Genomic DNA, 14,961 nt, shown 5'->3' with positions numbered 1-14,961 from the left:
CCTACGTGGTAGGTCGTGGTTTTTGCACCTTTTGATCTGGGTGATTTTCCACGTAAAAATTATTGTGTTCATTGTATTGCTTATTTACTTTGCGCTTAAGGAACACGGTAAAGAACCAAGCTCTTTAGTAATCCATACGGGCACTCAAACTAACAATTATCATGGATGAAAAAACCAAGATTGATGCACCTATTAGCTTTCTCTTCTCTACAACACTCTCAAACTGATAATCTTGCTGCAACAAATCAAGATTAGGAATAAATCTAATGGAATTTAGGATTTAAGTACTAGCATGGTTCGCTTCGGCCGTGTTATTAGCGTCAATGATGTTATGATCTTCTTCTTTAATACGAAGTATCTTGTTGTAGGGCGACTGACGCCTAATCAGGTCCCCTCATCATACTTTGTTGCTAAGAGGTTAAGTGTTTACCAATAGTTGCGCTTAACCAGATCCAAAAGGGGAGAGGACACACTGTTCGGTGAGTGAAAGGCGACAAAATGCCGATTCTAGTGTCTCCTAGAAGACGCCGTGCGTCGAGTACGTATACACTCGGTACCCATCTTCCCACATGGCCCGGACGAAAAAGAACGAGCACAAGCGACTCCCTTCACCAGCGTGAGAGATTATTTTGAATCCTTACTTATTAATTATTAAAATTTTATTACAAGGGAAACAAAATATTTACAACTAATAAAAAAAAAACCTAAAGTTCGACAGAGGGCCCCAACTTTAGTAATGAAGAAACTAGCAACTTGTCGATTAACCATACCTTTAATTAAAATAAATTAACTCCTCTATACGTTATCAACTATGCCTACTGCTAAGGATAGAAATTGAGCATCACCATTTGCTTTTTCATTCTTGATTTCCAACACATTGTACATATCTGACTTCTCCAGTAATGATATACATAAGGAGGTCAGATTAAATCATAAAATATACGAGAATGAGAGTTATAATAGTCTTCCGACCTTACAAAATTTAGGTGGCTTACTTGAAATTACTCTAATTTTGAATTTTTCAATAAGTTTCAAATGTGAAATAAATCTTCATCCATTTCTTGTAACAAGTTAACCGCGTCGTTACATTTTCCGCCTTTCCCACTTCTGATTTGACGGCGGGATTCTCAAAATTGACCTCAGGTCAACCTTTTAGAAAAGAAAAAAGAAAAAAAAAAGATAACCACCCACAATATACAAAACATAATCTCGCGAAAAACTCGGTAAGAAAATATCGTACTAATAACTCGCGTGGATATGGCAAGAAAGATCAAATCACCACCAACAAAGTGGATTTCAGAATCTCAGCCGTATTGCTCCCTTATTAATTTAAAAAGTAGATTTCACCAGATTTGATTTTCAACACTCTGTTTTTTCTCTCTGTGGTCTCTTTATTTATATACATTTACTTATATTTTTAGAAAGTAAATATTTTTTTAAAAAAAAGACAAGGACATGTATATTGTGTACATACATGAACAAGACAGATAGACATTTATATTACACACACTCCTCTCTCTTTTTATGTTCTGTGTTTCCTTGTTTTTCTTCTTAGCTAAAAAAAAGTTGAGAGCTTTACAATTTTTCCCACTTATTTTTTTCAAGAAAATTTGTGGGTTTTTCTTCTTTAGCTATAAAATTTGTGGGTTTTATTCCATTTTTGTTAAAATTAAGATGGCAAGAAACGGCGTGTTTTCACGGCGGCGAAGGGCGGAGAGAGTGGAGGAGTTTGAAGAGTTGTTGCCGTTAACGGAGTCAACTAACGAAGTTCATGTTCTTGCTGTTGATGATAGTCTTGTGGACAGAATAGTAATTGAAAGACTCCTCAAAATTACCTCTTGCAAAGGTAATTTCTTTTAAAAAAAAACTAATATTGAGCTGAATTTTGGTTCTTTTTAAATGAAAAATTGAGGTTTTAAATGGTGTTTTTGTTGAAATTGTACAGTGACTACAGTGGATAGTGGGATGAGAGCTTTGAAATATCTTGGATTGGATGAAGAACAGAGCTCTGTTAGAATTGATGTAAGCAAATTTTATTGTTTTTGTTTTTTTTTTTTGCTGTGATTCTTTTTTTTAATGGATTTTGATTTGTTTTGTGTTGGTTTAATATTTTAGGGTTTGAAGGTGGATATGATAATTACAGATTATTGTATGCCTGGAATGACTGGCTATGATTTGCTCAAAAAGATTAAGGTCCTTTTTTTACTCTCTTTATTGTTCTATTTAATTATTTTGCTTGAAATATTAATAGTTGAGTTTCTTATAGGAAATTCAATCATTGTACTTAAGTTTCCAAAATTTGTAATTGTCAACAGGGTTCATCTTTTAGGGAAATTCCAGTTGTGATCATGTCTTCTGAAAATGTTTTGACTAGAATTGACAGGTATTTTCAAAATCCTTGCTGCTGGATTTCCTACTTATTTAATCCTCTCTCTGCCTTTATATTCTGTTTTGATTAATGAAATTATAGAAGAGAATAAATGAAAATATTGAATATATTTTTGATTGGTATCTGGTGTGGAGCCTTGAAGCAATGGTAAAGTTGTCTTTGTGCAGCCTAGGTTCGAACGGTGGAAGCAATCACTAATGCTTGCATTAGGTTAGGCTGTCTATTTGGGTACGGCCCTTTCCCGAATCTTGCGTGAATACGAGATACCTTGTGCACCGGGCTGCCATTTTAGAATCTGGTGTGGGATAATGTTTATAGATATTAGCTATCGTAAAATGAGTGTCATGAAGCAATACTAATTCAACACGGTAAATACTTAGTTGCACCCGGTGTTATACCTGCCCAATAAATATACGACACTTACATATACACTTTTATCCTTAAATCATAATTAATTAATACTCATTACCACCTTAATTTGTGACTTAATCATGATATATCAATATGATTTGGTATAAACATCAGGTGCGGATAAGTGCTTGCCATTCACCACCAAGGGGTGTGACGGGATGGTTAGATCCCTTCGCTCTTAACAGAGTTCTCAGGTTCGAATTTTGAGAATGGAAAACTTCTCAAAAGGGAACGTTTTACCCCATTGTGGACCTATCCGGTGTGAATCTAGATTTTAATCAGGCCAGTAGGTTTCCGATACGGGATGGTTAACCCAAAAAAGAAGGCAGAGTTAATTCCATTGCATTTATTAGGAAAAAAAAAGAGGTTAAGAACTTTCATCTCTTCTTACCCATGTTCTTCCCACCCCTTAAAAAGAATAAGGAAAATATCATTGAAAACCTAAAGCTATCTTCCAATTAATTTAAGAAAGAATAATGGAGGAAGTACCATTGACAACCTAAAGCCATCTTCCCTATTAAATTAAAGATAGAATCATATCTTTACGTATCGTTTGTTCATGTGCTTTGAAGATCTGTTAGATTGTTTAATTAATCAATTCTGATTAAAAAAAGGTTTTGACTTGCATTTTTAGGAAGCTGTGATCAGTTATTATTATTGAACAACTAGTTTATTGCATGACCAAAAGCAATGAATGAACAACCACTTCATTATTTTAATATCTTATACCAAAATAAGAGTAGTTGGACACATGCTTTACAATATCTTAATCCAGAGCATCTCATTTTCTTTTCTTTAACAGTTGTATTTTTATTTAGTAATATAAAGATGAATGCATGATCTTTTTCTAGTAAAGATTAGATTAGCAATATAAGCAATTTTGGTATTGCCACTAATAAATGTCAATGCATAAAGCTTCTTTTGAATATCACATTGTAAAAGTTGTGGCTTTAATGTTGTTTATTAGGAAGAAATGCATACCAGAAACAGATATGGAAAAAGCTGTTTTCTCTTTGACTTAAATTAGTTTACTTATCTTAAAAGAAGAATCACTTCTCAGGTCTATGATACATCATTTTGGAGTGCATATTTTAGAATTTGGTTACATAAACAGGCCCTCAAACATTGCCGCAGCTGGCAAGTATGCCCTCTAACTTTGGGTGTGCATAAGTAAACACCTCAACTTGTATAAAGTTGAACACGTAAACAAAATGGAGACAAGTTGAGGTGCCTACTTGTGCACACTCCTGCGAGCTGAGGCCAAGTCTGAAGGCCTGTTTATATATTATGCCTTAGAATTTTGTAGCGAGACATTCTTTTACTTAAAACTAATACTGATGCTATTAACAGATGTCTGGAAGAAGGTGCTGAAGATTTCCTATTGAAGCCAGTGAAATTGTCGGATGTAAAACGTTTGAAGAGTTACATGTTCAACGAGGATCGATTTAGGGAAGAAGAAAAAGGAATGAACAAGAGAAAGTTGCCTGAAACATCGTCCGATGAGTCATCAACCCCGACTCTCTCCCCTTCACCATCATTGTCACCTTCACCATCTCCGTCGCCATCACCATCACTTGACCTCTCATCAACCCCTTCACCGCCTTCCACTTCCTCTCCTTCATCTCCCAAAGCACTTTCGTCGTCCCTCTCTATTGATTCATCGACACATTCCACTGATTCGTCCATGCCCTCTTCGCCAACATCACCAACAAGACGACTCAAAATGAGCAGCCAAGATTTGTGACGGTATACAATATATGTACTTTCCTTTCTTTTTTGCTACTTGTGGGGTTCGCGACGCCTCCTCCGTCGTTGGGGCACGCTGTGTAGATAAGCCAATTGCCCCTTACTAGTGAGGTTTTTTGTTGGCTTGTCACTTTTGGGACACATATCAATGATATTGTTTAATCACACGAGGTTTACAAAAGAATGTTCAAATGACTAAGGAAAAGTTGATTTAGACACTATTGAATCAACATTTTCTGGTGTTGGTGAATTTAATCTCTTACCTATTTTACTTTTAATGTATTTGGCAGTAGTATTAATGTATCCAATTCAATGACAGATTCAGAAATGGTTGGAATTGAATAATGGGATATGGATTGATATGATTCTGATACGAACTTTATTAAATGTCAATTCTTGTCTGCTAAAAGGAATATTGGATTCTGAGTTGAACTACACATGTTTGATATGTTCCCTTATTCTAAGGATCTGGGTCGATCTTGTTTTGTTGGTGTTTTAGACTTTTTCAAATAATTGAGAAATTTCTGAGGTCAATTGGTGCATAGTTTGAAAGTCTATGTACAATAATTTTTTTTTTTTTACTCCACTTAAATGTTGAATTTTTGTGGTTCGGAAGCCGATGGACAGTTAACTTGTAACTCCACTTAAATATTAAGTTTTTGGTTTGAAAGTTGATGGTGTGCATCTAATTCATACATGATGCATTATGTTGTTTTAGATTATTTTTTTTTTAGATCAATCTGTGCATAGTCCGAAAGTCGATGCATAATATACTTATTTTTCTACTTGGTTTACTTAAATATTAGTAAGTTTTTGGTTTGAAAGTCGATGAATATCGAACTTGTAACTCTACTTAAATATCAAATTTTGGTTTGGAAATCGATTGACGATTTCATCAAATTCATACATTACGCGTTAGTGCTCGTACTACCACCTAACAAAAGCTTGGACATTAAGCCGTGTTAGACTACTTAGTTGTTTCTTTTGATATAATTGATAGATGCCAAATTGTGTCTTGCTGTCAAAACACCAAACTTATTAATGCATTGGACACCTCATTGATATCTTCTGGATATATCTTTCCCTAGCTGGCCAAGATCATAAGCAGATATGAGACAATAAATTATATATGTCATGGAGTGAAATACTTAACGTAAGATGTCATTCTCTTATCTTATCGAAATAATTATACTCCTGCGGCAAATCTTTACATAACTAATTTAAACAACCTAAAGATTTGGTCATCCCTTTGGAGGATGACCCATATGGAACTATTTAATTATAACAATAGCAATTAGACTTCCATGCCAATTTAGTTGGGTTTGCGGTATGAGTTTTCATTATCAAGTCACCTTAAGGAGGGGGGAAAGCTGTAACGACCCGACGGGTCGTTTTGAGTACTGTAGCCTCGTTTTCCCATTTATTGCTTATTCTATGCTCTTTTGTTGTTATTTGACTTGTCGGAGTGATTGGTTGCGCTCCGCGGATGTTTCAGAATGAATTGGGATACTTAGTCCCAAGGTAGGAAGTATAAGTTGAAAGAGTTGACCGGATGTTGACCTATGTGTAAATGACTCCAAAATGGAGTTTTGATGGTTCTGCTAGCTCCGTATGATAATTTTGGAGTGTGACCGTATATTGATTTGGAGACCCGTAGGTGATTTTGGCTTGAATTGGCGAAAATTGAAGTTTGGAGAGTTGAGAAGTTTGACTGAGAGTTGACTTCGTGGTACCGGACTCGGATTTTGGTTCCGGAAGTTGGAATAGGTCTGTTGTGTCATATATGACTTGTGTGCAAAATTTGAGGTCAATCGAAGTTGGTTTGATAGGTTTCGGCATCGATTGTAGAAGTTGGAAATTCATTAGTTTCAATAGGCTTGAATTGGGTTGCGATTCGTGTTTTTGATGTTGTTTGATGTGATTTAAGGTCTCGACTAAGTTCATATCGTGTTTTATGACTTGTTGGTATGTTTGATTGAGGTCCCGAGGGCCTCGGGTGAATTTCAGATGTAACGGATTGGAATTTGGACTTAAAAGACTGCCGATTTTCTGTTTTCTGGTTTCCTTCTTCGCGATCGCGAAGGGTCTTTGAGGACTGTTGGATTTTTCTCTTTGCATTCACAAAGAGAGGACACGATCGCGAAAGTTGAGGAACTTGTGCTTTGCGAACGCATACAGTGGATTGCGTTCGCGTATAAGGAAGTGAGGTAACTGGAGAGGCACACGATGTTCTTCTCGTTCGCGAGTGGTGGATCGCGATCGCATAATCCTGGGAAGGTGGTTCTCCGCATTCACGGCTGGGTTCACGCGATCGCGAAAGAGGATTTGTGAGCTGGGCAGAGTTGTTCTACACGATCGCGATTGTTGGTCCGCGATCGCTAAAGCCAATAACTGGGCAGCAGAGATAAATTTCAAAAATGAGGGTTGAACCCATTTTTCATATTTTGAGCTAGAGACCTCGGATTTGGACGATTCTTAAAGGGATTTATAAGGAGTTGATTGAGGTAAGTGATTCTAACTCGGTTTTAATTGTTATACATGAATCCATTGTTATTTTTGTCATTTAGTTAGTGCTTTGAGTTGGAAAATTTGGGGAAAATGGTGAAACTTCTTAGGCCAAATTTTGGGAATTTGAAAAGCGATTTGAGGTCAGGTTTGAATAATTTTAGCATGATTGGACTCATTATTAAATGGGTGTTCGAATTTTGTAACTTTTGTTGGATTCCAAGACTTGGGCCCGGGTTGACTTTTGAATTGACTTTTTGATTTTGGTTAAGGATCTTAGCTTTATCATTTGGAGTCAATTCCTATAGCTTTTATTGGCAGTATTACGTTATTTTTGGCTAGATTCGAGCCTTTTAGAGGTCAATACGCGTAGGAAGGGCTTGCTAGCTGAGTGATTTGATTTGTTTGAGGTAAGCATCTTATTTAAACTCGGCCGAGGCACTAGTTGCCTGAATTTTTGTGATAGCTACGGCTATTGGGTGCACACATGCGTTGGGTGAACCCATGTGCGGGTATCAGGATTTATTTCATGTTGTGGTCGGGCTCTTATAAGCTTGGACTTTGACTGTTAAACCTTATGCTATGATGCTTTGCACATTTGTGACATATTTGTGAACTATTTGAGCCATGATTGAAACTACGTAGGGGCTTAATCCATGAATGAACTGATAAATATTATTCTTCGCTAAAATTGCCAGTTTAAGCTATGATAATACACTTGACATGCCTACACTTTAGCATGTTGTTTATACCAGTCCAGAACATGAAATCTGATATTCACTCGTTTCATACATGTATACATGTTTAATTGCTCCTGTATGATATGTTTGGACTGGAGGTCTGTGACCACGCCGGGCGGACTTTGTTGTTGTGCCCGTTACCATACCGGGCGGATTGTGTTATTGGTATGTAAGTTGTCCGTGCAACGAGTTGTCCGTGCGGATCCATATATTAATGTTATTGGCACGTGAGTTGTCCATGCAGCACGTGAGTTATCCTTGCAGCGTGTGGATACGGGTTCATCTCCCTAGGGTCACTATCTCATGTTTCTCTCTTGTGGTGTATATGCGGATATTGAAAATACTGATTAGTGGTTTGGAACGGATATAAAAGTGAGGGAATCTGGCCAGTGTGTGTTGTATTTTGCATTTCATCTTTACTTGTAATTTTCTTGATCATTTATCTGATTTAACTGCATATCACCCCTATATGCCAAGATACTGTCTGAGTAGAGTATTTGAGAAATTGTTTACATACACTCTCGGAAGTTGTCTTACTAAACTTGCTGATTTGATTTCGATATCGTTCTGCATTGGAATTAGATATGAAACTACACATGTGATAACTTGTATCATTAATAATTTGTGTTTCATTTTTCTTGCTGTGTTATTTACGATACTTATTGAGTACATTAAGTCGGTTGTACTCATACTACACTCTGCACTTAATTGTGCAGATTCAGGCGTGAGGACCAGTTATCAGCAGTAGGTTGCTTTTTCAGACTATCTGCTAGAGGCGAGGTAGAGTTGTATCCTTGGTCGCAGTCTGACTTGTCTTTTTCCTTTTATACTGCTGTTATAGTTCAGACAGTGTATTTATTGTTCAGTTTCAGATTTGTATTCTGTTGTAGTAGCTCATGACTCCGTACTTACCAGTTTTTGGGGGAATTTAGATTGTATTAGCAGTTTTTATTGTATTGAGACCTCAGATTTATGCTATTTCTATGAATTTCATTATTATGTTGCCTACGTTATCATGTTTCGGCTTGCCTAGTCAGTGTGTTAGGCGCCATCACGACGGGTTGAAATTTTAGGTCGTGACAGAAGCATCCTTAACATGTAAAATTTACAATCTTAAAAAATAAAACAAACCTATTGTGACCTGATAGTGTAAAAAAATTTTAATACTAATGGTGTGTATAGCTAGGGGAGGCAAATGAGCTATTTCGGCTGATCTAGATGGGCTGACTAATTAAATGAATCATTGCCCTACCCTGTCCAAAGTTCACTTGGGTTAAGATGGGTTAGGTCAAGATGGGCTAAAACAACAAGTTGTAACCCAACCCGCACAAATTGACCCAAATCTTTGCAATATTCTCAACTTTCAAACAAGCATACATAAAAATTATCTTATGTTTTGGAATAAGTGTCAATTCATGCCAAATAATTTCTTTCATCAATTTGGATTTAGAATTTTATTTGATAATTCTTCATCTTATAATACTAACAACGATCAGAATACTTAAAAAGTACTAAAATAAAAAATATTACCTAGAGTACTTTATTTTAATGTTGTAGATAGAGTATTTTATTTTTATTTCAACAAAATGAATATTTTCTCTTTATGATGTAGAAAAAATATTTTCTTTCCTTTCAATAAAATAAGTACTTTCTTTTCATGATGTAGAATTTTTTTTTAATAAAATGAGTACTTACTTTTTCTGTTGTAGAAAAAATATTTTTTTTTTTATGTTGTAGATAGAGTATTCTACCTAATAATTTCAATAAAATAAATATTTTTATTTTATGATATAGAAAAAGTATTTTTTTTCTCAATAAAATAAGTACTTTCTTTTCATGATGTAGAAAAAATATTATTTTGAGTACTTTCTTTTTATGTTGTAGAAAAAGTATTTCTTTTGTTTCTACAAAAAGAATACTTTCTTTTCATGATGTAGAAAAAATATTTTCTTTTTCACAAAATAAGTACTTTCTTTTTCTGTCGTAGAAAAAGTATTTTCTTTTATTTCAACAAAAAAGAATAGTTTCTTTGCATGTTATAGAAAAAGTATTTCCTTTCATTTCAATAAAATGAGTAATTTATTTTATTTAATTGTGATACCAAAAAAATAGCTCAGTACCCGTCCATTATTTTATTGATATAAATTTTATTTGTTATTTTTTCTGTTGTGATAATGTGTTTTCTTTATTTTCAGAATTTTTTCATGTTTGATGATTATTTTTGTCAACGACAGTTAGTTTTGGACTGTTAAAAAAGAGTTTTGAAAAATATTTGTCCTATATATTTTTCCTTCTCTTGATAGGGAAAATATTTTCGTCCAATTAGAGAAAATGAATTCATAAAGAAAATATTCTTCAAATATTTAAACCAACCAATTATGGAAAAATTAGAAAATATTTTCCAGCACATGGGTCAAGGTAGAACTCTAAGATTGAGCATTTCCATGGTCAAGATTGGGCATCATCATGGGTCCATTTTTGCTGATGATTTTTGATGGATTAACTTGGGGTAGCCCAAAATAGTCCATTTTCAAAATCGTTTTATCCCAAACCCATTAAACTTGGGTGGTTTGGGTCGGTCAAATGGGTTTGGGTTAATTTTGTCACCCCTATGTATAACGTACTTTTAGCCACATAGAAAAAAAATACTTTTTTTTTTTTTGTCGAAAGAAATTTTTTATTTCAACCAATTTTTTAATTTACATCACTGTACTTTTGGACTCTAGTAACAGGTCTCATGACTAAAACCAATAGACAGGAAAAAAAAACTATACAACCAAAGCTGATTAATAAGATCCCATAACACTCATGGGTCTTTCCTATCTTACTTGCTATGAAATTCAATTAGGATAACTATTTAGTGTACTCAATATAGGTATCCATTTACATTTCTTCTGTCCTGTTATGTGCACTTGCATGGCAATGTCTTTTGCTCTATCTTTGACCTCTCTACTCTGGTTTTGAAATTTTCTTTCATTTCGTTCCATCCAGATGTGATAAACTACTGCTGCAAACACCACTCCTAGCAAAGTCTTCCTTGGATTCCTATTGTTTACATTGGCAGTTAGCCACTGCACCTCAGCTTCCCAGTTTTCAACCTTCCTTTGGTATCTTAGCCATCCTAGCATTCCTTTCCATAAGCATTGTGAATATGGACAATCGAAATACAAGTGATCATGTGTCTCTTCTATGTCTCTTCCACACAGTACACATGAATGAGCCACCTGAATTTCCCATTTTGCTAGTCTGTCAACTGTAGCCAGCCTTCTTTGTATTGCCATTCATAAAATGTATTGCTGCTTTGGTAGAATTCCAGTTAACATGACTAATGCTTTCCAGTGGACTTTGGGGTACCTTGGAGTAGCATGAAGATAAGACTTCTTAATGCTGAATCTCCCATTCTGAGCAAAGGATTCAATAATTGTTATGTCATAGCCCACCATCCTCTTGCTGTAAACAGTTTCCTTACTAGCCAATTAGCCTGCTTTGGAACCTCCATAGTATTGATTTCATTCTGGTTTATGTAATGGCAATGAATCCATCTAATCCAAAGCTTGTCTTTCTTAGCCATTATAGCCCAGAGGAGCTTAGTCAAAGCAGCTTTGTTCCATCTCTCATAGTTGATAATGTTTAACCCCCAACAGCTTTTGGTTTGCACAATGTTTCCCATGCTATAGGAGCTCTGTGAGTATTATCATGACTGCCAGTCCACAAATAACTTCTGCAGATATCATTAACAAATTTAATAACTTTCTTTGGAATAAGGAATACTTGAGCCTAGTAGGGAAAAAAAAGGGTAAATGGAAAAAAAAAATACTTTTAACCTAAAAGAAACTTGGCGAAACAAGCTATAACACACTTAGTGGTGGCCAACTGGGTAAATAATAATATCAATCGATATTATCCACTAAAATACGAGTTGGTAATGAACTTTTTAAAAATGGGCCAAATATGGATAAAATTTATATTATCCACTTAAAAATAGATACTTAATGAATAAGTAGTTGATTTAACTTTTACATTTATAAAGACTCATATTAGGGGTTCCTCCAATTTGGGAGATAAAAAATTCTTCCAAAAGCGACCACGTTCAAGAAGCCATACCCATAATATACACTGATTAATCTATTTTCAATCTGTATTAAATATGGGCAGTCAGATACTTTATCTATTTTTACATTACCATTTCAACTCACCTATATTCGATCCGACCCGCCCGCTGCCTCTAATCACACTGAAGCTTGGTGCTTGCAATGGAGCATTTTCGGCATTGGATCTTATTCATCTTTTGGGCCTCTTAACACTTGCATCTCTTAATTTTGGGCTTCATCATTAAACCAGCCCAAAATGCATCAATAAGTGGTACCTCAACGCTAAAGAAGTATTACAAATTTTAAATCAATGGATCTGAGTAGCATCCACTGCTCCTTTGTGATACTTGATCGTGGATCTGGCCTAACTATATATTATTATTTGTGTTAGTGCTATCAGATATACATTGCTGAACTTTATCCTGCCAAAAAATATTCAATCTCATTCCATTCTTAGAATCACATCCAATAATAATTTCGCAAAATCCAATAGACAACAAGGCAAATGAGGATCAAATTTACCGAGGATTGAGTCGTGTCTGGTCCAAAGCGGTCCTTCATTATAAGAGTCTGAACATCTATTTCTGAGCTTTAAATATCCTTTCGAGTTAGATCTTTAAAAAAGGTTAAAGCTAAAATAATAAAATAATATTTAAAGCTTTAAAAAAGATGTGATTTTTACCAAACTTACGTGAAAATAGCATGGGTTAGTTAATTTTTAGTCTGATAATCGAAAAATAGTCACCGTTTGCAAAATTATTAAAATAGAGCCACTATTTTATGCGGAGATAAAATCTGGACAAAAATACCCTAGTTGAAACATGAAAAAATTCTGCATAATATGCTGGATTATGGAGTTTCTGCGCATAACTTCCAACATATTATGTTGGAACTCCAACATATTATACTAGAATTTTTTCAGATTATTAAGAGTGTTTTTGTTCATATTTTATCTGTACATAGAAAAGTGACGAAATTTCGATTACTTTTAAAATTGTGACTATTTGTTAACTACCAATTGCAAATTATGTTATTTCTGATTTTTTCCTCAAAATTACGAATATGAAATATTTCTTTTGTCTTGGCCATTACATGAAATCCAGTAATCATGCTTGGGAAATGAATTGTTTTTTTCCCGATTTTTTTGGGTCAAACGTCTACTGTTTGGTAAAATTCAACCCAACTTTTAAACCAAATATTTTGGCATACAATACATCTCTCTAGAAGATTTTAGAGGTCAACTGTTTTTTTTTTTTTTTTTTCTCATTTTCTTTGTTGCTATAAGCAAACCCAAATTTATGACATGGATTTCATAATTCTCTGTGTAAGATATTTATATTGCTTTAGCCAAACATGGATGAGAAACCTTTGTTCGAGGATCGACTCAGTCAGAAATCGATTCATCCAAGAATAGGTCATTCGGAGTTACCTAATCTTACTTTATATTAATCTTCAAAACAAATATACAATATGCTACCTAAGATGTCATAATAGAAAAGAAGGCCAAAGTACAAAGGCTCCTACCACATCAAACGTAGTCCGTGGCATTTATCAAACAATTTTCACGTGGCCAGTGAAGTGCAGAGGAGGATCTAGGAGTTTGAAGGTTGCATGTGTATTTTTCGATTCAATCAAAATTTGATTTGCATACAGAGTGTCCATTACTGATATATCACTATTTTTTAACGACATATTCATATATACACAGAATTTTCGCCGAATTTTACGGATGCCGGTTACGCCTCTCTGCATAGTAAAGGTCCACCTTTGGTGAAGTGAATCTAGATTTTAGACTTTTCACGTGGGTATTATGCTTGTCTCATAGGTGAATCTAGATTATAGATTTTTCACGTGGGTGTTATACTTATCTCAGAGGTGAATCTAGAATTTAGATATTGAGATTTTCGAGTTGAGAAAGTGATTTAAGAAAATTATTTTATCTCCTAGTGTATTTGATTGTACGTATTTGGAGTTGAATATCGATTTAAATATATTAATGACTCGAAGTTCACACCTTGATAAATAATGATATAATGTATGGCCAAACATTCATTCATACAAATTGCTCAAATTATAGAAAAATTCACACTTCCAATCTTTTTATTTGGTTTTCTAAGCAGACAATTAGACGGTTAATATTTAGTTGGATCTTTCCTAATCATACATATGAGTTACTAACCTTTTCCTTAGCTCAATGATTTTCCACCTACACAAGCAATACTCTTAACATTCAAGCAAACGCATTAAATTTCTGAGCTACTATAAATGACTAGCATCCAAACTGCACAATTTGATGAAATCAATACAATCTTTGACTATTGAATCAAACCAACCTCTCATTGAAAAACTCACCTGCACTAAAATCCAACTATTGGAAGTTTTACATGTGTTTTCATTGACTTTAAACTTTCCAATAAGAAAAAGAAGCTCAGTGCAGAAGGTATTCTATGTTCACGCAGGATCCAGGGAAGCGCCGCACCCTAGGGGTGTGATGTAGACAGCCTAACCTAATGCAAGCATTAGTGGCTGCTTTTACGGTCCGAATCCATGACCTATAGGTCATGCGGAGATAACTTTGCTAATTTTTTCAATACAAAGGAATTAGAATTAAAATTAAAATGATAATTAGATAGAGATTTAATAGTAGTTGTTGTCTCTTTTCAACCACTTTCCTATAAAGGGATTTAGTAAAGGGCATTTGATTAGATCCTTCTTGATGACAAAATATACGTTTCGGTGAACCACTTTTCTTATGATGTGTCAACTAAGTTCTTGTTTGGCCACACCAATTAAACAAATAATTATTTTGCCAATTCAATTCTGTTCAATAATCTTTTCATCCAACTTAAAATATTTAGACTTTTAGACTTAGCCATTAGCTTTTTGTCTCTTTCTAAGCTCCTTCGATCATACAAATTTTATAATATTTGTGTAATGTTAAAGTACGTAGCATATAAACCATTTCAAATTTGTTGGAAAGTTAATTTATATTGATAAGAGTCTTCCTTCTGACTTTTTACGGTTGCTTATGAGACGTCATTATCATTTATGATTAATAATTAATTGTTGAAAAATTAAA

At 34.5% G+C, this 14,961-nt stretch overlaps 1 protein-coding gene across 1 annotated transcript; it reads left to right on the top strand.

Moving 5' to 3' along the window:
* The first annotated feature begins 1,418 nt into the window (after positions 1–1,418).
* LOC109243608 (two-component response regulator ARR3-like) lies at positions 1,419–4,978 on the top strand. Its single transcript, XM_019410565.1, has 5 exons — positions 1,419–1,846; positions 1,946–2,022; positions 2,116–2,193; positions 2,316–2,383; positions 4,151–4,978. Exons 1-5 carry the CDS (start codon positions 1,525–1,527, stop codon positions 4,542–4,544), a joined length of 939 nt encoding a protein of 312 aa, XP_019266110.1. The 5' UTR covers positions 1,419–1,524; the 3' UTR covers positions 4,545–4,978.
* Positions 4,979–14,961: the final 9,983 nt, after the last annotated feature.

The sequence above is a fragment of the Nicotiana attenuata genome, unplaced genomic scaffold, assembly GCF_001879085.1.
Source record: "Nicotiana attenuata strain UT unplaced genomic scaffold, NIATTr2, whole genome shotgun sequence".
Classification (NCBI taxonomy): domain Eukaryota; kingdom Viridiplantae; phylum Streptophyta; class Magnoliopsida; order Solanales; family Solanaceae; genus Nicotiana; species Nicotiana attenuata.
The sequence above is the reverse complement of the archived record's forward strand: the minus strand, read 5'-3'. Positions and strand labels throughout refer to the sequence as shown.